General features: G+C 40.7%; 1 protein-coding gene across 1 annotated transcript in view; it reads left to right on the top strand.

Annotated features, from left to right (window-relative positions):
• Positions 1 to 27,557, top strand: part of LOC139122845 (low-density lipoprotein receptor-related protein 4-like) — a 66,303-nt gene that overhangs the window by 33,941 nt on the left and 4,805 nt on the right. Inside the window, exons 2-15 of the mRNA XM_070688656.1 lie at positions 1,897 to 1,977; positions 4,087 to 4,185; positions 8,222 to 8,350; positions 11,560 to 11,759; positions 14,120 to 14,304; positions 17,177 to 17,398; positions 18,391 to 18,581; positions 19,923 to 20,099; positions 20,418 to 20,574; positions 22,011 to 22,115; positions 24,889 to 25,292; positions 26,218 to 26,352; positions 26,729 to 26,845; positions 27,329 to 27,452. Of these exons, the coding sequence (XP_070544757.1) occupies positions 1,897 to 1,977; positions 4,087 to 4,185; positions 8,222 to 8,350; positions 11,560 to 11,759; positions 14,120 to 14,304; positions 17,177 to 17,398; positions 18,391 to 18,581; positions 19,923 to 20,099; positions 20,418 to 20,574; positions 22,011 to 22,115; positions 24,889 to 25,292; positions 26,218 to 26,352; positions 26,729 to 26,845; positions 27,329 to 27,452 (2,326 nt within the window). The remainder of the gene's footprint in view (positions 1 to 1,896; positions 1,978 to 4,086; positions 4,186 to 8,221; positions 8,351 to 11,559; positions 11,760 to 14,119; positions 14,305 to 17,176; positions 17,399 to 18,390; positions 18,582 to 19,922; positions 20,100 to 20,417; positions 20,575 to 22,010; positions 22,116 to 24,888; positions 25,293 to 26,217; positions 26,353 to 26,728; positions 26,846 to 27,328; positions 27,453 to 27,557) is intronic.

A 27,557-nucleotide genomic window follows, 5' to 3' on the forward strand; every position in this document is an offset into this window, starting at 1 on the left:
TGCTGTAAAAATCAGATTACTAATATATCGGGTATATACATAAATATTTACTCTACAAGATAATAGGGATCAGCGTGTCAACTCAACTCACCCGCGACGCGGCAGGTTTTACCTCATTCTAGAGTGGCGGAACCGAGATGAAGCACGCTTAGCATCACGGGTAAATGCAAATTTGAGGTACAATGCAGTTCCCTGAATGGTCAGAGACGCGGTGCGGACCTTGGAATCAGAGCCCGTAAAGTTGTCTTGACAGTCTCCGCCACCGAACGAAGACAACTCAGTCCAACCTCGGATCAATCATTAATTTACTCATGAGAGTTCCTGGACTTTATCGCGACTTCCCGTTGCGTGGCAACTTTTTTTTTTGGTTGTAAGCTTCCGTTTTTACAGACGCGTCTGCTTGACAGAGCTGTGGGCTTATGATAAGAAATAACCAGCGTCTTAACGGTTTTAACAAATTTAGATTTTGACCTTAAAATCTAGGGTAACGTATACAACATGAGAAGGAACACTGCGCAGATGTAGTACGATATTTGATATCTGTAATATTAAATTTCTATCAGCCAATTCAGCTCTACAATGTCTATCTGTGCTTATATATGTTTCCTTGAAAGCTGTGGCATATTTTGAACGGAATTTGGCTTTAAATTTCCAATAAATTATTCTATTAAAGCAGTGGATTTTTTGTAGTCTAGAAGTTCTCGGCGGTTCGGTAACAGCCCTCTACCAAAGATTTTAGGTACCGCGCCGAAATTTCGAAGATGAACAAATACTTTTTAAAATTCTTTTGGCCCGTTTCCTCTCTATTTTAACAGAAATTTGGTACTTTGGTGGTATAAACGTAAACCAACATTTCCTTCAATTTGTTAACAGTGCGGAACGCCGACTCAGGTTAGCGTTTGTACATGCCGAATGCAAAAAAGAATGGGTTTAAAGAACGCAGCACATGTCTTAAGAAACTGGGAAAACTGGCACAAAAAGATGACCTTTCCAGTGTCTGGCGTGGAAGCAGGCCTTGTGGCAAGGTTCAGGTTTAGATGGTTTACAATTCACGCAATTGTACTCATTTGTACGAGAGCGGATATGTTTTACCATAATGTCAACATATTGAGTTACGAAAGCGAAGAAAATTGGACCGGACCCCCGAACTAAAGGAAACCAAAAAATGCCCACGAGCTTTGCATTTTACATTTTCATGCTGTACTCAAAGGAATATTAACATGAACGGAGAAAACGCGAAGGCAAAATATGGAGCAATCGGTGTGGTTTTCGTTTTCTGTCAACGATATGCAAATTTATTGTGTTCTGTGTTTATATTTGAAATTTGCGGTGCACATTTATTGAAAAGGCGATCACCTTGTCGCGTGCATCACAATGCAGCTACTGCTTACTCACGGAAAATCTCAAGGCGACTGAGGGGCATCCGGCCCGCTGCAGCCCTATGACGTGAAACACAAATAAACAACGCCAAAGATTGATGAATAACAGGGAGGACGGAGAATTAAACAATTACCCAAACAGCTCCCTAATCGAGGTTGAAATAGTCTCGCTACTCGGCAAAATCTTCGCCTCTATGTTTCGTGGCTTTCAATTTTCTTTGTTAATTTCGCGCACATTATTTTCCACGCAGACAGGACTTCTGGCGGAGAAAGTCCATCAGATGTGTTGATTTCCTAGCCGTTAGAGTTCAAGCTTGGCTTGAGCGCGCGGCCTGAGAGCCGCTCCATTCCTGGTCGGAGGGGTGGCTGCGTGGGATTGGGTTTCCAGCTGTTTTCTATTAACACTCCCAAGACCAGCTGAGGCAGTCTACACATTGGCTTCCTTCAGTGTGCTTCTCAAACCTTACCAGCGGAAAGTGTTGAATATTTCTAGAGAGTGTCTTTTTTTTCGTTCCAGTTCGGGATATTTTACTCCGGATTTACCTGCAGTGGATTATGATGTATCTAGTCCTATGGAAATCATCATTTGTGAGATCAGGTGAGTTTTTATTCTTTATTTTCATAACAATCCTTATACTCCGCGATCTGTACCTTCACGTATATTCACGCGGATAGCCTTACGTAGTTACACAGTCGCTTGTGATTAGCTGTATTTGGGAAAGTCCCTACAACGCCGAAAAGTTTTTTTTATTTTCCGTGTCATAGATGTCGTCCGGCTAACCAGCAACTGTGCGTAATTAGTTTATTGACAGTTTGTCTTTCTTGTTGAGTCGTTTAGAATGTCAAATCCGCTGGAAGCCGTTTCTAAACTTTTCACTTCGGTCTGGTTACGCTTTCTGAGATCGAGTAACAATGCTTTGATAAACCAGGGGCTTGTCTGTGGGCAAACAGGACTTTCTGAAATTCACTCGAAATTTGATTGACTACACGCTGTCAGTCACGGAGGGTAAGGAACACTGCTCCGTAACTCTTTGTAGGCAGGATGCTTCATGGTATGTCAATGGGAATTGTGATTTCTCATGGAAACCTTCGACGAGAGAGAGAGAGAGAGAGAGAGAGAGAGAGAGAGAGAGAGAGTGTGTGTATCTGACACCCTGCATTTTAACCGCGCTTGTCCAGACATTTACTGAGGCCCTCCTGAACGCCAACAAGGCCGGAACCAAGGTCCCCATCATAGTTAACAGGGGTGCTAATGGTTTGGGAAGGTCTTCTTTTACCGTCTATGAACATTTAACGGCCAGTGGTAGGTTTACTATGACACGCACCAAGTCATGACTTATGACTAAACACCAATGACAAGCTGTAGTAGTGTTTCGTGTCCAGAAATGTACACACAGGGTTCATTGGCGGGGATGGTGACGGTTCCTGCCTTGACAGGAAATGACCGTGTTCGCGCCTGTCCCTCACATATGTCCAAGAAACTGACAACATAACTTGCGTGGACGCCAACGAGCTGCTAATAATTACGTCGGCGTGCTAATTTCACGGTGTAATTTTGTTCCACGCTTTCCCCGTAACTTGGAAAAGATTACAAACTCTAATCAAGATCGGATGTCCCTGGGGCAGTGTTTCTTGTGGAACTTTCTATAGCGAGTTGGCCATGCTCTGAGTTGTGTTTTAAGGAATGGAGACTAAAGGTGCAGTTTGATGGAACCACACTCCTATCTCTGTCTAAAATCTGCCTGAAATTGTTCTTTCGACTTTTCTGTTCATTGAAAACTGTCTATTCTGATAAATTGGGTTAATTAAACTTTTGAGGAATTTTTTTTTACGATTCCTTTTGAATCGAATGATTCACAGTTGTGGGCGGGCGTGCGTCTCCGGCGGTTGTATTACTCGGCCAGCCGGCAGGTCTTTGGGGGTTTAGTTCTAAAGGTAGGTATACGGGTCACCTCTCGCACATAAATCTGTGCGCAAGGCACAAAAATCGAATGCAACTGACTGACAGAGTATAATAATGTCCCGCACATTGCTATGGCCCCTAGTCCCCTTCCTTTCCTGCCCTTATCCCATAGTACAGCATATCTTCTCTACTGCGGATATGAAAACCCCCCGGGAGATGTAAATCCAGGGTAGCTTTACCTTGTAAAATCATGAGATCTTGCTGAACCGTAGTGGGTCCTTTGTTGTTCCCCTGTCTTTCACTGAAGTAATATATGGAGCGCAGTTACAAACAAGACCCGCAACGTTTCATCAATTTTTAATCATGTCGAATTTTATTAACACCGCCATATGAAATTTTTCGGCTGGGGAACTTTGTCCCTCCCTGCAGGGTTTTGATCGCATGTCAAACGTTTGGCCTTCTAAATACCGCCTTTTTCCCCCGTTGCCGACTACTTCAGTACTGGTGCAATATCCGTGCGCAGCGGGAGGAACGTGTCGTTTTTAATAGTAGAGCCCATGGATCGGAAAGAGACACCCTATTTACAGGAAAGTTCTTTCAGGGTGCATTGACCTTTGACTCCAGTTTTGATTTCAAAATGAAACGGTTTATGTTTAGCTTTTAATAGCTGATAAAATCAATTTCGCGCGATTAATTAGCCCACACGCTTGAGCAATTTACTAACAATTTACGATTATGTAACACACATACACAACAACCGTTTATTGTTTATCTGATAAAAACTTTGCTGTTTATATTTTGTAGGTCTCCTGTCAATTATTTTTCTGTCTCTGACGTTATGGCAAACGGGCGGACAGAAAGTTTGTCCCTCTGGGTACACAGCTCCCGAGGGCAAGTGCGAAGGTAGGATTTTTTTGTTTGTTTTCCTGTAACTATAATGTTGAAGAGGCAATAGACAGTTGACACTGCGCGAAACTCCCAGATCAGAAAAGGGTCTAAGAAGTTGTTTTTGCACTAGAGGGCTCGAATGTTAAGTCATGCCACAAGTGTAGCAACACTTCTGTTTCCAGATAAACAAGGGTTGTGTTCTGCTTTCTTGTTGCGATGTAATTGAATCAATTGTTTATTTTCTTATATTTCTTGTTATTAGCGCGCATCTGGAACGCAAGCGCTCTAATTAGTCTGCTTACGTCACACACTGGACAGCTACCCCGCCAACTTGAACTTTCAAAATGATTTTAGTGTACTTCTCTTTGCGCTTTTACTAGAGCCAGGTTGCCCGGCAGTGGGGGCGCTCTAAATTGGTGACTAACCAGCTGCCAATATGCTGTAATTCATGCGGTTATTTGCGCAATGAGTGTGTGACTCAGACAAACACAACCTTTATGTTTCGACTCATGGCATTAAATTTGCTCAGGAATGTTTACTAACATTTTGCTGGTATTAGTAATTGTACATTCATCACGAAAAATAGAATTCTAAAAGAAAAAGTGTTTTTCGCAAGGACTTGTCAAAGATTGTGTGGTGAGCGCGAACACCAGTTAACTGTAAACACAACTGTGACATGCTGCCTTATCGGCCCATGTGTGCCTGTTTGCGTAGATGCTGGTGTGACGAATGCGGTCAGACAGATATGCTAAAAATAGTGACAACTGATGTAATTTCCTGTATGACGAAGCCTTGATATCGTTTTTCACTGATTCGCTCATTTCTAGGGTTGGACAACATCTATTTTCACGTGTTACATAATCAATAACAGTATCTCAATCAATAACAGTATCTCAAACTGCTACTCTTACACTGCCGCTTATATTTTGAGCTGCAGCTCCGATATTCCATGGATGCTAGTTGGTAGAGCTCTGACACTTCGGCCTTCTCTATTCGTATTGCTGTGACAAAATCAAAATCACAGATTCGCGAGATTTGGCATTTGATTGGCGCCTTGTATAGTGCTATTGTTGCGCGTTCATATACGTCACCAATATTATCATGCTGCATCATTACACCATCGCCGTAAAAAATAGACACACCCCTTTACGGCAACTGCTCGGATGCATTGACGGAAATCATTGGTCACCAGGAGGGGTATATTTAAAGCTGTTGACACAGAGAACGCTTTCCAGCGTAACTTGAATTGAGAGTTGGCCCTTTGACAACAATGCACTTCAGCAAAGCACTAGTCTGGCTAAATGTGAAGCCCTGACTTGGCCAACTTTGAGTCGCAGCAGATTTTACCCAGCCAATAATTTAGCGCACTTAAATCGAGATAAATCGACGTTCAATCACATTTTTTCATATATCTTTTTTAAAACTCAGACAGCGCGTACTTCAGTACATTTGTTCTGTCTGTGAAATAAAGTGTTTCATTCGTACTTTCGGTTCATGTCTTGTTTCCGATAGTATACAACTTGATAATCTATATATATGTATATGTGTCTAATGTAGAATGTTATCGTTGATACCCCAAATTTTGTCCGAACCAGAACTAATTTGTCAATCACAACATAGTATGTTGTGCACGATTTATCGTGCTTTCAAAGCTCGAACTTTTTTTCCCATTTCAATGCAAGTTTTGGAGAAGAATATTCAAGATTCATTGATTTTAAACAACAAAATCAATGTCATTGTTGTCAAAGGTTACACACAGTTATGTCCCTTTCAAACCGCGACGTCTGCACTGCTTCAGGCGATCGTCTTACAGAGAGTATAGGAAGAGTTTAGAGTTCTCAAGACTCGAATTGCAGACTTACGCATTTCGCATCGTAGTGTTCTTATCTGGATCGCAAGTAATATAGTCAATATTAGTAAATGCATGGTTCGGTGGAATGTCCAGGAATTCGCCCACCACCCCTTCAATGCACAATATTTGTTTTAAAAGGACCCAAACAATTACACCTCTTGCTTAACCTGATATCGTATATAAACAAAACCAGTGCACTCCATTGCCCAGACACGTGAGAAAACCTTCACAATGCATATTCAACGATGATTTTACACAGACGGCGTCGGTGGCTTGGGGGCCTTATTTCATTGCAAAACCAAATCTCTTCAACTTTACTTCCTAGTTGATTTGAAGCTCCTTAGCATACACGTAAAGTCAGTTAGTATGAAATGGGAAGACGTTTGTAACACACCTGTTGGCGTGAAGAAAAGACAGATGATTTTCAACTTACCAACTGGGGCTATGTATATATTTACATCGGGTGTTTGAAGCTATATCTAAATCAATGGTAATTCTCTCGTGTAATTTCAGTTTTGAAAGCCTTAAAGGAAAAGGTTGCAATTTAGATTTTCTTAAACGCTATGTCATTTGAGACAGTTGTTATAGGCCGAAAGTGCAGTTGACTTGTGCGGTTGACTAAACGTGCCTTCAGCCGCCTACAATTTCACCGTCTTCCATAGCTGCAATTTCACCACATCGTCGTAAACTACACACCTCTTTACGGCAACAGCTACTCTTTCAACCGGTTAGTTTTTGTGTAGGTTCGAGGAGCAGAAAAAAAAGCTCTAGCTCGCGAGAGTGTTACACCAATGAAGCTTCAAGCAAGACGTGCATGGTAACATTAGAACCAAACCAATGTTGTCCTCGCTCACTGTCCCACAGAGCAACCAACCAGACCAAAAGACAGCTTGCTTGCACTCGGCAATATTAGTCACTGATCACATCGCGTTTATTTGTACTTATTTTCACTGAAGATTCAATGCCACTGCCGCAAGCAAGGACTTGTCCAGGACCTGCTCCGATTACGCAACGAAGTGAAAACCTATCTTTTTGTGAATTTTTTTTCAGAAGACTTAAGATTTCATCCAGTGGTCCATTACAACGAATAAAATGTCACTGCCATACTGGCATCGCCGGGAATCCAATAAAATTTGAATATAATGAGAGTTTGGGCCTAACATGCATAAGATCATAATCTATATCATCAGGTTAGCTTATTGTCTAGTACTCGTTTCCTCTGGGGTCTATGGGTATACAGAGCAGTAATGCGCCATAGATACTGGACCAGTTTTACTGTACAGATCTTCTCCGTTCACATATATTCAAATGGAAACTTTAGCATTCTTTTCTGCTATTTTGTTTTCTTTTGAGTTACATATCAGGAGAGATTTAAGTGATCTTAGCTGTAACCCTTCGTACTTTTTCGGTGTGTTGTCAAACGCAGAAACTACATAAAATACTGTTGTTGTAATTGCTTCAGTGTGCTTAGTTTTCCAAGACTTGAATGCGGTTCGTTGGCACACGACACAATAATTTGACCACATGACTAACATTGCTAGTAAGACCACATTGTACAAGAATCGGACTGGTTTAGAAGTCGAAACGAGGCATTCTCATTTGAATGCCATTATAGGCGCAATGTATGTTAAAGAAAAAAAGCGTCGTCGTCAATTATAGCTTGTGTTATTGAAATGTGGCCATATGTATCATATAAATAGTGTGCCTTAAAATCTGAATGTATCATAAAGACAGTGAGTGTCATTATTGAAAGGAAAGAGTGACAGTGAATAGTATCAGCAAAATTAAAGCAGCGCCTTTGTAGTAATATCTTTATGATGTGGTCAAAAAACACCTATAGGGGATTCGAATTCAAATAATCATTGGCGGATGCGGGGATATCGTCTCAATGATAAGAGTTGTGCATATTAATTTGAACTTCCCTTATACAAGATAAACGACAGTAACTGTAATAGGTTTTTGTAAGTTTAAATTGCCGACGTTTTTTAACACAACGAACTTTAAAAAGAATAAGTTGATGCGCATGCTCAGTTTTCCATGACTGAAGTTTCATACTCTGCGCACACATCTGATAAGCTTAGGTGAAGCTGCGTCAGAGACCATTGAAAAGCATTTTCTATATATGCAAAAGCAAAACGAAAACAAACAGCTTATTTGATATATTGAAATGATAATTATTCTTCTTGTAAATTTTACCAGATATTGACGAATGCAGCGGCAACCTTGGCCAGTGTTCCCAGATCTGCACCAATACGGAAGGCTCTTACCAGTGCAGTTGTTACCATGGATACTACCTCGACAGCGACAGGTGGACATGCCGAGCTGAAGGTCAGTAACATTCAACTTCATCGCTTGATCCCGACCCGGAAGACTCTGGCACTGAATCCCCGCCAAGTTTAACTTCATTCACCTTTCCCACCGACTTGCTCGCCATGTGATACATTTCTGGACCTGTCCAACCCTCCACCCACAATTCCGTGTTAATATTTCCCGCGAATGTCTGTTTGTCTTCCTGTCTGCGCCAATTTCACACCACTTCACCGACTTTCTCTTCCCCTGTCTCTGCAAGTTTCCTCCTCCTGTTCCCGCCTTTCCCTCTCCCTGGAGCGACACACAACCGTATGTTTTGCCAACAGAGTTAATTCAGTTATGTCGGCGACGCATTAAAATATACAATTTCAAAAAAAGAAAACAGAAATCAGAGAGCTCTGTGCAGGGACGAAAAATTGCAGCTGGTACCCATAGTCGGACCATGTTCACACTAAACACCATTACGCTAATCGAGGGTGTTTACGGGAAGGCGAAGATAAGTGATTTCATCACCTGCTTAATTGCAAAATACACATTTTCGAAATAAACGATTTCTATGTTATCAGAATGACGTGAAACGTAAACGTTTTTAGGTAAAAACCCCTAGCAATGCACATTTTAAGTAGAAGCGAAATATTGGCCAAGCTGTTACAAAGCGAAATTGATTTTTGTAATTCAAGTATAGTGCTCATAGGAAATGTACAACATGGAGATTTTTAGGTCAGTTACCGTGAAACGGTGATTTGAAAACATGTGTAAACATCCCTGGTCCTTAACCTCAAATGCTCAGTTTATTAGTCAATCAGGCGGGCAATATTAACGATGTGCCTCTTTCGTTTAGACACTCACAAAAGTCGCTTATCGTTTGACTATGTTTGTCACTTTTCCATGTCAGATGATACGCTTGTTATTCTCGTAAAGTGGTCGTTTATCAAAGTGCCCTGACATCTCAGTTGACTTGTATCATCATTTTAGAAATCAGAAATGACGCAATCATAGGGTAAAATTTTAAAAAACTTAGACACTTTATTATTATATCAGCCCAGCTTTCTTAGATATAGTGTCCATTATCAACCAAGCCTCATTCGTGCAGCTCAGCCTCGTTCAAATATTTCAATTTCATGTTTCTTCAAAACTAACAGTGAGTTACCAGTCAGGTGGCACGTGACCTTTGCCCCGGCATGTGTTCACTCGATGTTTGCAATCAAGACTTATTTGAAACTGAATCGTACGTTATTTCATTTTAATAGTTTTGTGACCCGTCCTTCGCACCATTCCGTGTGGTAAAACGAACTCATATAGTAAACAGTGACAGTTTTAATACTTTCGTTACTGGAGTTGCAGACTGACCCATATGATCACTGTCTGTAATTTCATATAGTATAGGGATGCTGTGTGTCATTTAAGGTTGTTGACGTTTGCTGATAAAGCAATGACTTGCCTGAATCATCTTTCGTCGTCAGAGCATAGGAATGCGTTTCTTCATCACTGCTTATGATGAGGTGTGTACTCTGAATTAAAGTATGATACAGTCATCTTTGCCCGTCAAGCTGACGATGTTTATCAGGTGTCGCTGTCACCTCTCTCGTCGTTAGTTAGAGACAGGGTGTAAGTTTAGCCGGCAGGCAATGTGATCCCGTGTGATGCGAGACTGCAAAGTTTACTTAGGGTTAGAATCGCAATGATTTCATACCTAAGAAATTCAGCGACATATTATAGATAGCTTAAAGCCACGGGAGTCAGTGAATGTCCTGGCCTCGTTACATTGCGGTCACATCGTCCATAATTCCATTGCAGACGACAGATGTTTAGGTGTGCCAACGCGACAATTCAACCCCTCCGTGCCAGATTGTAGTGAGAAAAACGATCAGAAAAAAAATATGGAAAAATACACTTCATTTTGTCATTTGTGTTTACAACATAAGGGGAATACATTTCAGTGATTTTTTTCCAGCTGATCGGATCGCCCTTACATATTACTTTTGACCCGCAGACAATGTTTCAAAGAACGTGACCTTAGAAGGGTGAGTCTTTTCCCAACGTAAGGGCGCCGGTTTCGTGACGTCACTGCTGCAGTCGTCTTTTTGCGCGTCCTTTTGTCAGATGCGCTTATTAGAGCAGAACAAGTTTACCTTTGGCGGCAGTGTTCATGAGCAAATCCGATCCGTGTTTTATAACTTCGGCAAAATCATGGTAGATGCAGTTTTAAGTCTGCAATATCCAAATTTCTAGTAACTATTGCACACATCATCAATCTTGTGTCCAAACTATCGGTGCAAATTATTTAAATGACACAGCCAGAAACAGTAACAGTCATAGCAGCATCTGGAAACAAGTTTCAGTGCAACCAAGGAGACAAAACTGAGAGAATTTTAATGGAACTTCTTCTACGTGTATTGCCATGCAACAAATATTTATATTTTGGAAATTGAAAGACTCTATGTATTGTCCTCTTTGTCATCAAGTTGACTCTGAGGATGTTGGGAAAGATTGAAAATGTAATTTGTAGATTTATTGGAGAAAGGGTGAAAATCACACCATCATTGAAATGTTGGTGACCCCATTGAAAACATGGTCATCCCCAGACATTGTAATACGTTATGCAACTTCTAATTTTATTAGGAAAATGGTGCATACATAAATATTGGATATCAGAAACAAATATTCCAATTGGAATTTTACTTTAAAAAAAATTACTATACGTTACAATGTAGTAAAGACAATGAGTACTAGACCTGATGTAATGAAAATTTACGAGAGAATTCACAACCTTTTGTAAATTCTTTATGTGACTTTCTACCGTAATACATTAATGTAGTTCTGCAATACTTGATTTTTTATAATAAAAGAGAAAAAAAAAACTATCGGTGCAAATATCAGTAGCAGATATCAGAGTTCCAGTGGACGTGGATTTATTTTTATTTCTCAAAAAGGTACTCGGAATTGATGTATTTCGGAAGTACGAAAATCTACTCTTTTATCACATCAGTACAGATACTAACGTTTTATAGCCATCAAGAGGGGTGTTTATGTAAAACTGCAAAATATGAATTACATTTACGAGGCAAAATTTGGGTGGTGGTACGATCTCCAGGGTCGCATCATAAATTTCTCATCACGGCTTTAGTGTGTAAAGGGCCATATCATCATCTATATAGGATTTAACACATCTATTATATCACCCATATTTCAAATTTTACAATTGTGTTTTCTATACTCCATCCCAGGTCCTCCATTTTACCTGATCTTCAGTCAGGGCACAGACATATACACACTGCGACCCGAGGGCACGGGTCATAGGGCACTGGCCAATAACCTTGGCAAAGCTGTTGCCATTGACTACCACTTCCAGTACGAGACCATATTTTGGTTGGACGACATGGACAATATTCTCTACAAAGCTCTCCTGGATGGAACTCAAAAACAGGTGAACATTGAAAGTTACTATTATCAGTAACCCTTTTTTGCGAATAAATCTTTTGCCTCGAATGCGTAATTTTGTTCGTACTTTAAGGTAATACGCGCCTCTCGGAGCGTTTAAAAACTTTTGCTCAAAATTTCGTCATGGAAACTCGAAATTTGTCTTTCCCAAATAAAAATCAGGAGTCATTATGTGAATTGTTTTGGATTAGACGAACAAACTGCCTACAATTTACTGATATTTGAAATTCAAAATGGCCGCCGGTCCTGCGTTTACTCTATTGGGAAAATTAAAGTTTTCGATTTTCACAAAAACGAGACAGCAAAAGCTTCATTTATTCCACAGACACCGAAATAAGTTTACAAAAACAGTAGACCTGATATGGGACGTGCCAGAAAAAATATCCCTGACGCATTCTACTTAACATAATGGAATATCGACAGTCAAGCAAGTGATCTTGGTCACGTGACCTTGTAAACCCCCCCACCCCCACCCCACCCCCCCAATTCCCTGTGAGCAGGTCCTCGATCACCGTAGATAACATTGGGTTTGGGTCAAACCATAGGATGGACTATATTTAGCACGAGATGTGCGTACAAGAGTGCAGTCACCTTTTTTAAATGGCACAATGGAGGTTTATTGATTATGAAATGATCATTAGGTTGCTCCAAGAGAGAATTTGATTGTTTAAGCGGCCACATATAAACATAACGACGTGCGAGGCATCAGTTTTCATGAGTCTACTCATGTTAAAGAGAGACATAAATGCTCGAAAATGTGGAATTTTTTTAAGTTAATGAATCTACCAGGAAAAATTTTCCCTTAAGTTTTATCCGTACATTGGCTGCACTGAGGAAGAGACATTTGGTTGCTGTGTGTCTAGGAAACGAGTATGGGCAACAAATTTGACTTTCTGTCACGGTGACATCAATTTACTTTCTATTGTCTATTTTTTTCTCAAGCCATTTTACTGAATCAAATCAATTTCTTTTCCCCTTCACCCGTAGACAATGTTTTCTTAAAAATCCTCAATCCCCAGAAATCAATGGTCCTCCCCTAAGTAAATGTGACACACGTGTTTCGTTGCAAGAAAAACAAACTGAAGCACCTGATCTAGAACAGCTGTCATTGAACGAGCATATACATTTCCAGCTAATGTTAATTTGCCAATTTGGGCTTCAAAGTTCAGCCTAGAATTTGACTTCAGCATGTGTACAAGGTATCCGGAGCTATCCAACCTAACATAAAGTTTGCAGTTACCCAAATGCATCAGCCGAGAATTGTGCAGTTGCCTTTACAAACGTACGCTCTGACCTGCATTGATTGAACGCTTTGGCAAATCAAAAGTCAATGCGCCATGTGCGAAGAACCAGTTCTGAAATACAATATTTAGCACCAAATGATCTCGCTCTAATTTGTTCCACACAGACTTCGATCAGATTCACTGTTATGAAATCTGTGGTTTTACTCAGAAAACGCCACACCCCCGTTTCTCAGAAAAGAGGACTTGTTGATACCGCATTTCCTATCCTTGGCTTGCATCGAACATTCCACGTCATGAAATCACTGCTCAGACCGGTAGCAGTTGCACTTGACTTCCTCTTGAAGGCAAAATCCGAGTAACGGAACAGCCGTCACTTAACGCAAACCGGGTGTCCATTTGCCGCTTGTTTATCGCATTTCAGGCTGTCAATCAAAATGAGAACGATGGCGAAAATATATGCTTTTATGACATCCAAAAGACGGGAATTAACCCTCGGGGTGGCGCTCAGGGGCACGACCCACTTGCGGAGTGTCACTCTGCCATGCGTTTTTCGACCGTTTGCAGTAAACAGATGTACGATAAAAACAGACCAGGCTCTGCTCGATGAAATCTGAGATAGTGACAGTTGAATTAATTATCGGGGTTTGGATCAACAGAAGCTTAATAGAAAAAACATTACATTAAGAAATAGATCTTATCAGTTGTATTGCCGTTGTACAGCCGAGATCTAAACAATGGCTGCACGTGTGGTGTTCAGCGTATCGTATATAATGCATAGGCTGGCGTGCATGTGTGCCAGATTCAAACAATTTCCGCATGTTGTTGGCCTCAATGACTAGCTGAGGAAAAAATTTAAAACAAGCAAACAGTGAAGAAATAAACCAACAGAGCGTGTTAATTAATGATAATGTGAACCATTATTGGAGTAAACGCTGTTTTTCATTATGTTTACGAACTTTCTGTATCATCTTGTGAGTGGGAAAAAATGCTGACCCCTTTTCAATGGAAATAAAGTTTCCATATGTTCTGTTTGACGTATCACATCCCATGTTGACACCACCGTTCGGTTGAATTATTCGCAATTTAAATTCACTCCTACCAGGATATTTTGAAACTGGGTGACGTCACGGCCGTGGACTTGGCGGTGGATTGGATTCACGATAACATCTACTGGACAGATGCGCTGAACAACAATATTGAAATGAGTACGCTAGACGGGAACCACAGACAAACCCTGACACACCTGGCCCTGCAGCCACGCAGTATCGTCGTGGATCCTGTCAATGGGTAAGTCTGACATACAAAAGGAAGGTTGAACACGTATTAATAACATGTACAGACGCACGTTCATGTATGTTTGGGGGGGGGGGGGGAGAGAAGGAGGGTAGAATTCAGAAAGAGTAATTCGAGAGCTGCAACCTTCATTCTACACACGTGTCATTTCTGATACTTATGAATGTATTGAAATTACCTGTCTGTCTGTCTGTCTGTCAGTCTATTGTCTCGGTGTTCGTGTCTAACTCTACATCATCTTTTCATCACGTAGTCAATAAATCAACCAATCAGTCGATCTATCTATCTCTCCATCTATCTATCTGTAAGTGTGACTGTCTACCTGTCTGTATGTCTATCTGTTATAAATTTACATGTATATCAATGTATATAAAAGTGACAATGGCATAATATAGTGGGGATCCTGGGGTGTAATAGAGGAGAAAGCGATTACACAATTACAAAGCTTATGGCGGAGCAGATCTATTTTTATTTTATCTGGCAGATGAAGTTGAGATATTAACAGAAATGAAAACCATGTTGATCTATGTTTGTTTCCGTCTTGTCGTACGAATATGAAGTGGAGATTGCGCACTAAACTATATTTTGTATAGCTGAAGAAAAATGCCACGGAGGCACTGCAAGTATTAACGGCGTGTTTAACCTTAAAAAGAAAACCTCGGTTTCAATAGTAAAGGAGAAACATCTGACTTGTAGATAGCTACTTAGGACCTCAAATGAGCCGAAATCCGTTCACACTTGTTAATTCCCACCCCCAGACATACATTAAGGTCATTTAGCGTGGCTTTTAACAGTTGAAGTAGTGCTGTTTGTTTTTGCGCTCCATTTTCCCCATGAACTTCGACCCATCTCTGCGCTGTTCGCAGTTTGACGTTCCTCGATACCACGAAGTTCGTTCAATGAACAAAAAGCATGTGGAATATTGTCTGAACTCGTAATTGTTTTCAAAGCTTGAAGCCATCAAAGCAGGCATGTGACTTAAGGGACAAATTTTTGACCTTGCCAATGTTAAAATTTAGAGTGACTCTCACAAATATTACAACTGAACTATGACCTGGCTTCGTGGCGCGCTCGCTGTCAGATACTCACCCGTGCCATCACCGAGAAGCAATAAAATGTTCCCGCCTATTCTCTTTGGCCGGAAACCTGTGCTGAAGTTTGATATTTCAAGTCAAAGAAGGAAATTATTTTACAATTTCTACGATTTGTCTGCTTATTCCAAGGAAGAGATGCAACATAACAAGTGACGTCATAATTCACAGATGTTGTAGCCAACATGCCGGAAATCATCATATGGTTTCTATTACCCAGTATTGGACATCAACCTTTTCATCCATTTCTTGGAAAAATATCCTGCACAAATGTTAAAAATAAGGTTTGACGAATAATAAAATGCAGGAAGATGATATAAACAGTTTGCAAGACCAGAACTATGCGTATATTTTACAGGAATTGACTCAGAACCACTCCTTTTTCTCCCCACCGAGCACATCCAATACTATTTCCTCAACGGTAGCACATGTAGTACACAATAACAATGATGGCGTAATTGGGCAGGACAAGGGGCTGAGCTGACGTCATCCCCATGCTGCAAGTATGACAGCTCCAGTTTCCATTTGGCGTACAGGACTGTGATCCAAAGAGTCGTTGTGGGCATCTAAGTTACTCATCCTTTTACAGTATAAGCGGGAACAGCTATGGAGTCGGCGCCTCCTAAACAAACCAGAATATATAAATACAATGAAAATTCTAACTGTAAAAAGTATCAATTAGAAAATCGAGAAGTGAAAATGATTAGCGGTCTTCAAAATTGGCTAAATTACCAATCTTTACTCTGTCTTCTGCTTAATCCATTCCGAAGCTCACGCTCGTATCCTTGTGTAGTTGTCAAACTTTGCTCACAAAACAACACCATTCTGTCAAACCAATAAAACGGAAACTATAAAAACACAAGACTGTGTGACTGAAGGCAAGTTTCGGCTGATTTTAATCAAATGGAGGCTCATAATGTCTAGGCAATGATTTATCGGTTTTAAGGAGGGTGTTGATGCTATCCACTCTTTCCAAGTAAATAGTCAATTCGAAACCACGGTCAAGAATAAAGGAAACAGACCCACAATGTGTTTTTGATCGTAAAACAGAACACTCTGAAGGACAATAAAACATGTTAATGAAAACAAGCTTAGGAAGGGTATAATGATGGTTTGTTTTCAAAATCTTTTTATGAATTGCAATGATGATAGGGAAGAGCTTGACATTAGATAAGAATAAGTATGAGGACGGAATGATGATGATGATGATGATGATGCTAATATCGACGGCGACTGTAACGGTAGTTGTTGTGGTAGTGGTGGCGATGATAGCGATAATGATGGTGACATTGATGGTGACAGTGACAATAATGGTGACATTGATGATGATAATGATGGTGACAGTGATGGTGACAGTGATGGTTACAGTGACAATAATGGTGACATTGATGATGATAATGATGGTGACATTAATGGTGACAATGATGGTGACAGTGACAATAATGGTGACATTGATGATGATAATGATGGTGACAGTGATGGTGACAATGATGGTGACAGTGACAATAATGGTGACATTGATGGTGATAATGACGGTGACATTGATGGTGACAATGACAATAATGGTGACATTGATGATGATAATGATGGTGACAGTGATAGTGACAATGACAATAATGGTGACATTTATGGTGATAGTGATGGTTACAACGAAAACACGTTGCATTAGAACGTCGATGTTGCATAATTTAGTAATTTCTATTGACATCCCTACTGATATAATCGTCGATTTTTGCTAACGTCAGACAATTATTTTTTCTGGTCCGTCCATTCAGTTGGCTCTACTTGTCCTGCTGGGGCGCTTCACCGAGAATCATCCAGAGCAAACTGGACGGTACTGAGATGTCTCCCTTGGTGTATAGCTCCATCGTGCAGCCTAATGGCCTGACACTGGACTTCATCGACGAGAGACTCTACTGGGTCGACAACGGAACCAAGACTCTAGAATCGATACACGTCAACGGGACTGATAGACAGATTGTGCACTTCATGGGAGAGTAAGTACATAAAGTTGACGGTTACGGGGCGCTAAGCTATAATCCGATGTATTTGACGACCAGCGGACGATTGTCTCCTTTTCACAAGTACACTTCAAACCCTCCAACATTTGAGTACCTCTCAAGGGTTCCCTCATCTGATTCGTTGCCAATGTTGGACAAGTTCAAGGTCAGCTTATTATGTTACGACAACCCTTAAGCCTTTCTCTTTGTCTCTGAATATTCCTTCCTCCCATCTTGCGCATGCCCAATCACTTGTTGCGGACCTTGTGTTAGAAAAACTCTCCATTCTGAGATTGGTAGCGTTGTGTACATGATAAACAGATTTGTATTTCTAGGGTCAACGAAAAGGTTACACGTGTTAACAATACTTTACCCACTTACACTTTTATCTCCGTTTGCCTCCAGACATTATTGTTGACGTGCAGATATTTTGACCTTGGTTGTACTTGGTCAACGGCCGAAGTGTACTCTAGCCAATAGTTTTGACGAAATTGTTGCCACGGCCGGTAAAGATATCAAATTCTAGCACCCCTTGTGGTAAACATTTGCAAAGTGCCAAATGTTACTTATATGTATTTGTCCGTGAGCTTGCTGCAGTTCAAAGTCAGAGTTTTACGATCGATCTAATTCTAGGTCAGAAAAATTGCCAGCTAGATGAACTTTTCTACGAAGGATTGTGTGCACAATGATGCCGTGACAATGTAACTGAAAGACAAACCCATGAAATTTCCACACAAGCATCTCTCTGAGGCAGTTTTTCAGCACCACATGTAAAATATCAGTAGTGAGTGGTTATCGCAAAAACAGTGTCTGGAATACATGTTGGTCACACTGGTGCCGAAGTGACGCTTTCTTCTTTCGAAAGAAGGCGTTAGAATTGACAAGTAAAGTATTCTGTCCTTGCATTCCCAATCGCATCAAATCAGGAACATGGGGATTAAGGAGGAGTACAAAGCTTTCAAATTCCACATGCTATGGTTTCTCAACAGTAGGCAGGCGTACTCCTTATCTATGTTTCTGGACCATGTCTACTGGACGGATTGGAAGCGCAACACGATCACCCGGGCCAACAAGTATAACGGCGGGGACATCGTTGGCATCTCCACCAACCTTTTGACCAAGCGGCCGATGGATGTTACCGTTGTCCACCCATACAGACAGCCGTGGTCCAAGCCAATCAGTAAGAAGACAATTCTAAAATTGTCATTGCCAGCAACTTTTGATGATTCGCATTCTATTTTGTTTGTTTGATACATTTTCTGGTCCGAAAGTCGTTGCGAAATGCCATGTGTTCACCTTGACAACACAACATGTATATATGCAATGTCAAATATTTTCTGCCGACAACTGTGAACTTAATTCCAGTGCAGGATTTGTTACTCAACAATAGGATTCCATTTTGCATCCAATGCATTTTTTTTTGTTAGGGAGGAGGGGGCGCTGTAATTTGTAATTCAACATTCTTTCTGGAGAAGAGGAAGAAGATGCACTTGTTTTCTCGAACGAAAATAATAAAACTATCTCCAAAAGTTACAGTTATCGTTCCCTCAATTGGACATCTTTCGCCTAGATCTTTTGTTTTAGGTAGTTTGCGCCTTGAAAGTGAAATACTTAAACCTTTGCTCAAAATGTTCTCAGTGAAACTTTTCGACCACTCTTTTACCAAATCAAGAATAATAATCAGGGGTCACCATGTACCATGTACCAAAGTTTGGTACTAGATAAACAAATTACCTGACATTTACTGATATTTGAAATTCAAAATTAAGAGCACACTCTATAGGAAAAATAACATTTTTGATTTTCAAAAAACTAAGATGGTGAAAATTTTTCTTACTCCAAGAGCTGTAAAATGAGCCCCAACAAGTGATAGATCCGAAAAGAATTGTAAAAATCTGACACCCCGAATATCTGTCCCCGAGGTGCATTCTACCTTAATATGTACGTTGTCTTTTGCGGCGTTCATATGAGAGTCGACAGTCGCGGAATGATGTACGGTGACCCGACGTTTTGTAATTGCCATGTCCAAGCTTAAGCAAACGACACTGACAAGAATACGACTGCCCTTCCTAACTTAACCCGGGGAAGACGCGGGTGTAACCTCATCTCGGCGATTGTGTTGTGAACACGAGGGTAACTGGTTATTTTCCCATGTGAGTGATCCCATTCGCGCAAGGACACGGATATGAGGAGGAGGGCACACGTAAATGTTTACCACATGTCAACGCCGCCCGCTTCTAATGGACATTGTGTCGCTCGACGTTTAAAGCACACTTCTTGTAAACAGTTGGCGGTGTAAAGGTCACATTATCTGAAAAACAGTCGGTAAAAACTTTATGTATGATTTGACATTAAAGAACAATACAATATGTTTACAACATTAGTAATCATCAATATAACCCATCTTACGCGTCCTTCCATAGTTTGTTACTATGGTAAGCGTTATAATACAAATGAGAACAGATTTTGTTCCGCATGCGAGATAATTAATCGTTAATTTTGTCTCCTTTCAACATTTTAGGTGCCCGGGACTGTAACAGCACAGGGTGTCCCGAACCAAAGCCGCTTCCTTACAAGCCATTCGCTGTATTTGCAAACACCAACGATATCCGACGTATCAACTTTGACGGTACAGACTACAGGCGGATTTTACACTCTAACTTGAGAAACGTGGTGGCACTAGACTACGATCCCGTTGGTAAGTTGACCAACACTTCTCTTCGGGTGAAATCACGAAGGGGGGGGGGGACGGGTATGGGTCTGTTTTTTAAGGATCTCTTTACTTTGAAAACATAAAACCCAAGGGCGATTCGCTGTTTTCTGTTTTTCTTGTGTGCAATTTCGTCGCGAAAACGTACTGTTGACCTCCATCGAAATATTAAGTTACTTCAGCGGACACTCAACTTGCACTTCAACACAAACAAAAGTTACAAGCATAATTGGCCTGGGAGGCGCTGTCCGAACGTATTATTGATGATATCGTTACTAACACATTTTGTTGTTTTCTGTTTGTCAGGGAAAGCGCTGTATTACGCCGATGCAGATCTTAACATGATAGAGAAGGTGTCAATCGATGGATCAAACCGTCAAATTGTCGTTGGTCACGACATCAACGGATGTGAAGGCCTGGCGATTGATTGGATTCACAGAAAACTCTACTGGGCAGAACGGGAGTGAGTGTGCATCCTTGAATAGTAGCAAAGCCGAACTTGCAAGTTCTTAACGCTGGTGGCGCGCTTTTGCATGTATCGCAATGCAAAAATGATATATGGTATTAATTTCGCTATGTTTTATATTTCTGCCAAAAGTTTCTCCTCTGTCAGTCCTGCTTCATTACATCAAGACAGATAGTCTGGTCACTGAGTCCAACTCAAGTTCCCACGATGCGGAAAGGTCACAGGCCGGCAGACGGGCTTATTTTGAGTGGTAGAGCTCAACTTAGAGTAGAGATGTTATTTTGTTGTCAATTTCGACAGGGTCTATTTTTAATCTCCCGGGGTCAAGAAAACAGCTATTGACATTTCCGCGTGTGTGACAGTTTTGCGAATCCACCGCGGCACCAATCACAAACAGGCTTGACCTATGACACTTCGAGGAGGGCCCATTGCACGGAAAATGGGGCGGCCAGACTTTCAATTTTCGAGAAACCTATTTAAATCAAACTGTTACTTAAAATGGATACAGGTATACGTAGGGATTTCAGTTATAAGAATACCACATAAGGAAGCAACAGTATTGCTATTCCGTGTGAACTTTAAAACATTATACATGCTAGACTTAAATCCACTGGTCTCTCTCCTTGAGCTAATACGAGTGCCTGGTAGCTATAACTGTTTATTATTGATTGTCGCTTTAAGTCCAATATGTGATATTTGAGAACGATTTTTGCCTCGGTAAAGTTGAAGTGTAACGCAAAGCAAGCTGCTGCTTCTGTTTAGTGTAACCTTTGACCCCCGAGAGACGTAAATTGACGGAGTAATCCCATCATTTGCCAAGAAGGGGTACATATGCCGCTTAATTGAAGCGATGGGTCAAAGGGCAGGCATATGGTAACCTGATCGACAAAAACACTGGAAGATTTGGAGACTGTAAATCAAACGCCCCGATTAGAACCATAGTGGTTACTTCCGTCAAGTTTAAAATGTCCCTGTTCAGTAAAATCTCTGTCTCTGTGATGAAGCTCTCATGAACCCCTATAGTATTCAGATTTTGTTTCAAATCATCCTTCAAACTCCCCCTGCTTATTGACTTACGATTTGACGGAATTCTTCAATGAATTAGTGGCATGTGCGAACTCTGTAACTTTTCTGGTTCACACCATAAATGACTGGTAATAGTATCGTACAGTATACAAGCTATAGCAGCTGAAAACCCCAAGCTTGGCGACGTATGTTACTTTAAGTTTATAACGATGGAGTTGTACTTTGCCTGGAGATGCGAAATACTCAGTCAAGCAACATTTTGCAGCGACGCTGCTAAAGGTTTATCATTCGGGTGTTTTCGAGAATCTTCGACAAACGTCGGAAATAAAATTATTGGGGAAAGGGCCATGACATGGAAAGTTTTGTTCAAACCGTAACATTCGCGTGTCTCTGTTCTTCGTTCTCAGGAATGGTCGTATCGTCAGAAGTGAATTGGACGGCAGCAATCGTGAAGTTATCATTTCACAAAATATATCATCGCCTCGTGGCATCGCCGTGTACCCACACCTGGAGTAAGTACTCTATCAACTTCTGTCCCTCTCGACTGCGACCTTTTAAAATACGGACAATAATTTAGTGTCGGCTGTTGTCTCCTAATAAGGCCAAAGTAAGTAAATTCTTTGTTTTGCGTCCGCGCGCGCCTCGGTTTTTGGAGATTTTTTGGAAAAAACCACAAACTTTCCTTTCAAAATCTTGCCGTTGGTGGCGCTATTTTGTCTCAAAAACAAGTCGTGGCTTTTAACTTTGCGACGAAACACTCCTTTACGGCAGTCAGATTTCACTAATGGACCATGCGGTGACGTAAAACAGTACTCTCTACACATTTACACCTGTCGATACTCTCAGCCTCACGCCGGGGCCTCACGTTCTCGCTGTCTGTTGTGGCTTTGCCTGTTGTGGCTTTGTCGTCACGATAAAAAATGGATGAAAGCAGGGAAATAATCGAAGTTAAAAAACAGGAAACCTTCGCACGGCAACTTGAAGGCATGGTCATTGCGAGCAATCGGGACTTGAACAGAGAGAGATTCAGTCGGCCGATTGGACTTGGGTACCACGACTCAGAGTATGGCAGACGGAAAAATCGGAAAGTGTTGAGGCCTATCCTAGTTAATTGGTCTTTTAGGTTTGCCAAAAATTTGGTTAATTCGTCCATTTTAACTTAAAACAAAAAATAAACCAGTGATCAGTCCTGTAAACGAAAGGCCTTTATGTACTTTTTTGTTCAGTTTGGGTATGGGAAAGTATATTTATATAATATATATTAGAATCCCTCTGTGAAAGTTCAAACTTGTAGTTAGCGGTCGTAGCTGCTCTTGAAGGAAGTCACACTTTCTGCATTAATGACATCGGCTGGTAATTTATACCAGGTGTCCACAACTCTTGCTGAAAAAAAGTACTTTCTTGTTAACTCGAACGGTTAGTTTATGAAGTTTGGGACAGTGTTCTCAAGTTCTCGAGTCGGCTGCTAACTCAAGTGAAAGGTTACAGGTCATGGCCTTTGATAACAAATTCTAGCGTTGAATCATGTCGCCGCGAAACCAAGCTGTTTAAGTCTATTTTGACAATTGTAGTGTTGGAGTTTAGGTATTATTTGCCGTGCTAAGATTTTTATGTCCTTTTGTAGCCATGGTGACCAAGCTTGTACTGCATGTTCGAGTTGTGGTCTCACAAGCTGCTTGTAAAGACGAAGAATGACATTTTTTTTATTTGATCGACAATGATCGTTTGATAAGATCAACATTCTGTTTGCTTTTTTGCAAACTTATCACATTTGCTTGAGGGTTTTAAGGTAGAATGAAGTAGATAATTTTTTTCAGTTGCACGTCCCGGTGAAATATTGTTCATTGAGTATTTATTGAAGGGGTTGTTGTAGCCAATATGCGTCCGCCAGTGTTCACTCATTTTTTGTAGCTTGTCCAAATCAGCTTGTAGAATTTCAGGATCACTACAATTTAGCAAGGGGTGATATGTCTTGGTATTGTCAGTAAATTTTTGAGTTCAGAACTAATTTCACCGCCAGTATGATTGATGTAGATTAGAAAGAGTATTGGTCCAAGAACTGAACCCTTTGGGACACCACCTGTGACGTATTCTCCATTCAGATGATACTCCATTTATGACTACTCGCTGTTTTGTATTTGTCAATCATGCTTTGACCCACTGTAGAATATTTCCATTTATGCCATGATACTTCATCTTTTCAATCAATCTGGGGTGTGGTACTTTGAAAGTGCAAGGAATATAGATGTGAAGCTTTCACCTAAATTTGGGTCTGATGAGTCATTGTGTGGAGACTGACAATTGCGAAATGCTTTCTTTTATTTGATGGAAAGGAAAGGTGCTGGTTTTACGGATGGTCCCGAGGAAGCTACAGGGAATACTTTTGTCATTATATCACCAATTTCTTCTTCTCTCTGATGCCCCATCTTTCTAAAATTGAATGCAGAGGCTACAAGTTACCATTTCTGTTTGGTGTTTTCTTTCAAAACAGACACCTTTCAGCAAAACTATGACATTCCATCAGAGCATAGGCATTACAAGAAACTTGAAAAAACGTACAAGAACTTGAGGACAAAAGACTGCTACTGTATACTGCTATAGTGTGCCCATTCCTCAAACTGTCAAGGCTGTCAAGTTGCTGTGCAATGGTATTGACATGTGGACACTTTGAATGCACAAGAAAGAAATCTAAACCTAATAAGAGAAAAGCAAACGTCAAAGAATGACTGTTTATTTTGATCCATTTGTTATGAAAATGCATACAGTGATCATACAGTGTGTCACACTGTGACAGGAGTATTCATGTGGTTTGAGAAAAATTGTCCAATAAAGGCAAACAGATTTTGTGTTAAATTTTCTGTGTGTGTTTTTAGCCGCTTACCCGCGTACCTTTTAGGATTTGAGTGGACGCAAAAACAAGAATTACTTACTTTGGCCTAATGTCTTAAAACCTTGGAAAGAATTAAATGGTATAGAACTACAATGATATACTTTGTTGTCCAGAAATTAAGGCAGCGGAAAAATGAACACAAGTCATGGAATTGATAGCCCAGTACTTCCTATAATGTAAAATGCAGTCACAAGAAAGCGGCCTCTTTCTCATGTCATAAGATATTCCAATTCTTAATTAAATTTGAGCAGTTTTCAACAATTGCTTGATATTTCTGCATATTGTCTGAAATAGACATTTGTATAGGTAACGTAAACTCAGCCCTTGAAATTGGTCGAAAGTCGTTCTATATGTGTACCTGTTCTTTGTTAAAGACATTCAGTGTTTCATTGCAGTTTGCTGTATTGGACTGACTTGGGCGAAGAAGCCAAGATAGAAGTGTCAAGCCTGGACGGACGGAGGCGCGCTGTCCTGGTGTCGGAGAACATCACTTGGCCAAACGGCATAGCCATTGATTACGACGCCAACAAAATCATTTGGGCCGACGGTAAATACGAGATGATCCAAGAAATGAAGTTAGACGGCACTGAGCGTCGAATAGTGACCAATGACCAAGTCGGACAGCCGTTTTCCGTCACACAGTTCAAAGAAAACGTATGGTACACAGACGTTGCCCATAATATGATTATAAGAGTGAACAAGGAGACCGGCGTAAATCGTGTGCAACTACGCGGCGGCATGAACAGACCTTCCGGCCTTCAGATAATTCATCCATCAGCGAAAAAGGTCACCAATACAGGTATAATTTATCTTGTAACCACTTCCGATCTGGCTGAAATAAAAATTCATGTCGTTTTCGCCAGCGGCAATCTGTCAGATCCCAATTCCTTTCCCGGCTGTCTTGTTCAAAATGGTCTCTGGCAAGCAATGTGAGCCCTATATGGGTAAACACGTTCTAAGTCTCGATCACTTTCCCTCGAGAGATATCCTTTCTTACAATTTAAAACAAACTATAGCATACATTATGTCAAACTGCTTATACTATGCATTCCGTGTCAAAGGATCTTGTTGGTTCTCGTGTTTGCGTCGGCATAGGGATAAAAACCACTCTGTATCGATAAAGATATTGAGAGACATCGAATGCAATGCAAACAGCCGACTCCACAACCATGTCAGCAACTCCGATATTTGCCATCAATACTTCATATTGGCGTTTATTGAAAAGGTATGGCATGCGAACTTTGCTGACAATGTTTTGAAGAGCGTCGAATACTGTCCTACATTGCCAAATTGATTGTGAAACTAAATATTTATACGTCGTCGCTTTAATTTTCAATTCGTCTCATTTACGCACAGTTTCAGATAAAACAAACTCTAAGTAACGTTAAAGACTTCTTAGCAAATCTCACAGTAACTGAACGTAACTCGTTAAAGGGACACAGTCGTCGGAACTGCGCCTGTGCGAGTTTCTGGTTTACAAACTATGTATTTCGTGCACGATATCTATATGCACCTCATCATCATAGCGGCAACATTTAAATCGTACGATTTAGATTATGACAGACATGTTTTAACTTTCATCAATCCCCATCGTACCTTGAATACAGTGTTTACGTTGGTCGAATGGGTCCCATACGACCTTTGAGCGTAATTCCTTTAATATGTAAATATCTTCAATGTGGAGAAAAATGACTAATAATCATCGATTTTTTTTCTTTGACCAGATATTAATCCCTGCTCGATCCTCAACGGCAAGTGTGAACAGCTGTGTTACCAGGACGTGCAACTCTTGAACAAGGCTGTCTGTGCGTGTCGCCATGGTTACCGTCTCCATGCTGACGGCACTTCCTGTCTGCCAGGTAAAACATTCAACTTCGGACTTTATCAGGGAATGGAATATGTAGAGCGTAGAATGTGAAAATCAAGAGAAAAGTTAAATTTCAGTCAGGGTAGTTTATCTCTCAGTAGCTGTGTAATACAGAGATTTTCATGTAAATATCTTCAAAATGGAAAAGGGCATCTTTCTACTTTCAAGCAATTTATCCCAAAGGTGGGAAGGGGAGGGGGGGTTAAGTGTGACCAGGACATTGTTCGTTTACGTCCCAGTAGTGATACTGACACAAATAGAACAGTTTGCACAATGTTGTTTTTGTTTTTGTTTTGTTGTTTTTGTGGATTATCGTATTGTGCCTCGTCCCACTCGAATATGTTTGTTTGTTGTTCAATTTCTCTCAGATGAATGTGAGAGTGGCTTGGCAGATTGTGATGAGAACGCACTCTGTATAGACACACCTAATGGCTACCAGTGCCTATGTCGGGCAGGCTACACCGGCAATGGCGTCAACTGCACAGGTCAGTTTCTATGGCAATGCAAAGCATGCTGGGATGTATGTGCGCCTGGTGAGAGCGAGAGAATGCGCACGGCTCCTGTAATTTGTACGTTCGGTTATTGAGATCGGCACTTTCATGTAAAACTTTATTGAACACCTACAGTGTAATGAACTCTGGTATATTCAATGTAATGATCTGTGAACTGTATTTAAAAAGTGAATGTGTGATACCATCGTCTGTGTTTCGTTGTATTTGCTTGGTACCTGTCTTTACTGCACTTGGTGTTCATTGTTATATATTGAAATGAAGGACAGATGTATACATGTTGCCCGTGGATTTTGGTATGATTCTCATTCTACGTTGCAAAACATTCACCAAACTAATTCACATACAATATTCTGAAGATTTGTATTGTTGCACACGCACCAACCTCATGATTAGAAAGCACGCACCAACCACATGATAAGAAATCACGCACCAACCACATGATTTCGTTGTCAACAGAAATCCCCGTCGTCACGACAGAAGTGCCGAAACACCACGACACCTGTCCAGAGGCTTACGTCTTATATTGTTTGAATGGCGGCACCTGCCTTTTCTATGATGCAATCGACGAACTAGCGTGCGAGTAAGTGATAAATGATTTCCGAATGGAACGATTCCTTTCATTCCCCCCTTTTTGTGAATAAATATCTCAGTTATATTCTGATTACAGTGCCATAAGAATGGCAAA

Source organism: Ptychodera flava, chromosome 22, assembly GCF_041260155.1.
Source record: "Ptychodera flava strain L36383 chromosome 22, AS_Pfla_20210202, whole genome shotgun sequence".
In the NCBI taxonomy this organism is placed as follows: Eukaryota; Metazoa; Hemichordata; class Enteropneusta; family Ptychoderidae; genus Ptychodera; species Ptychodera flava.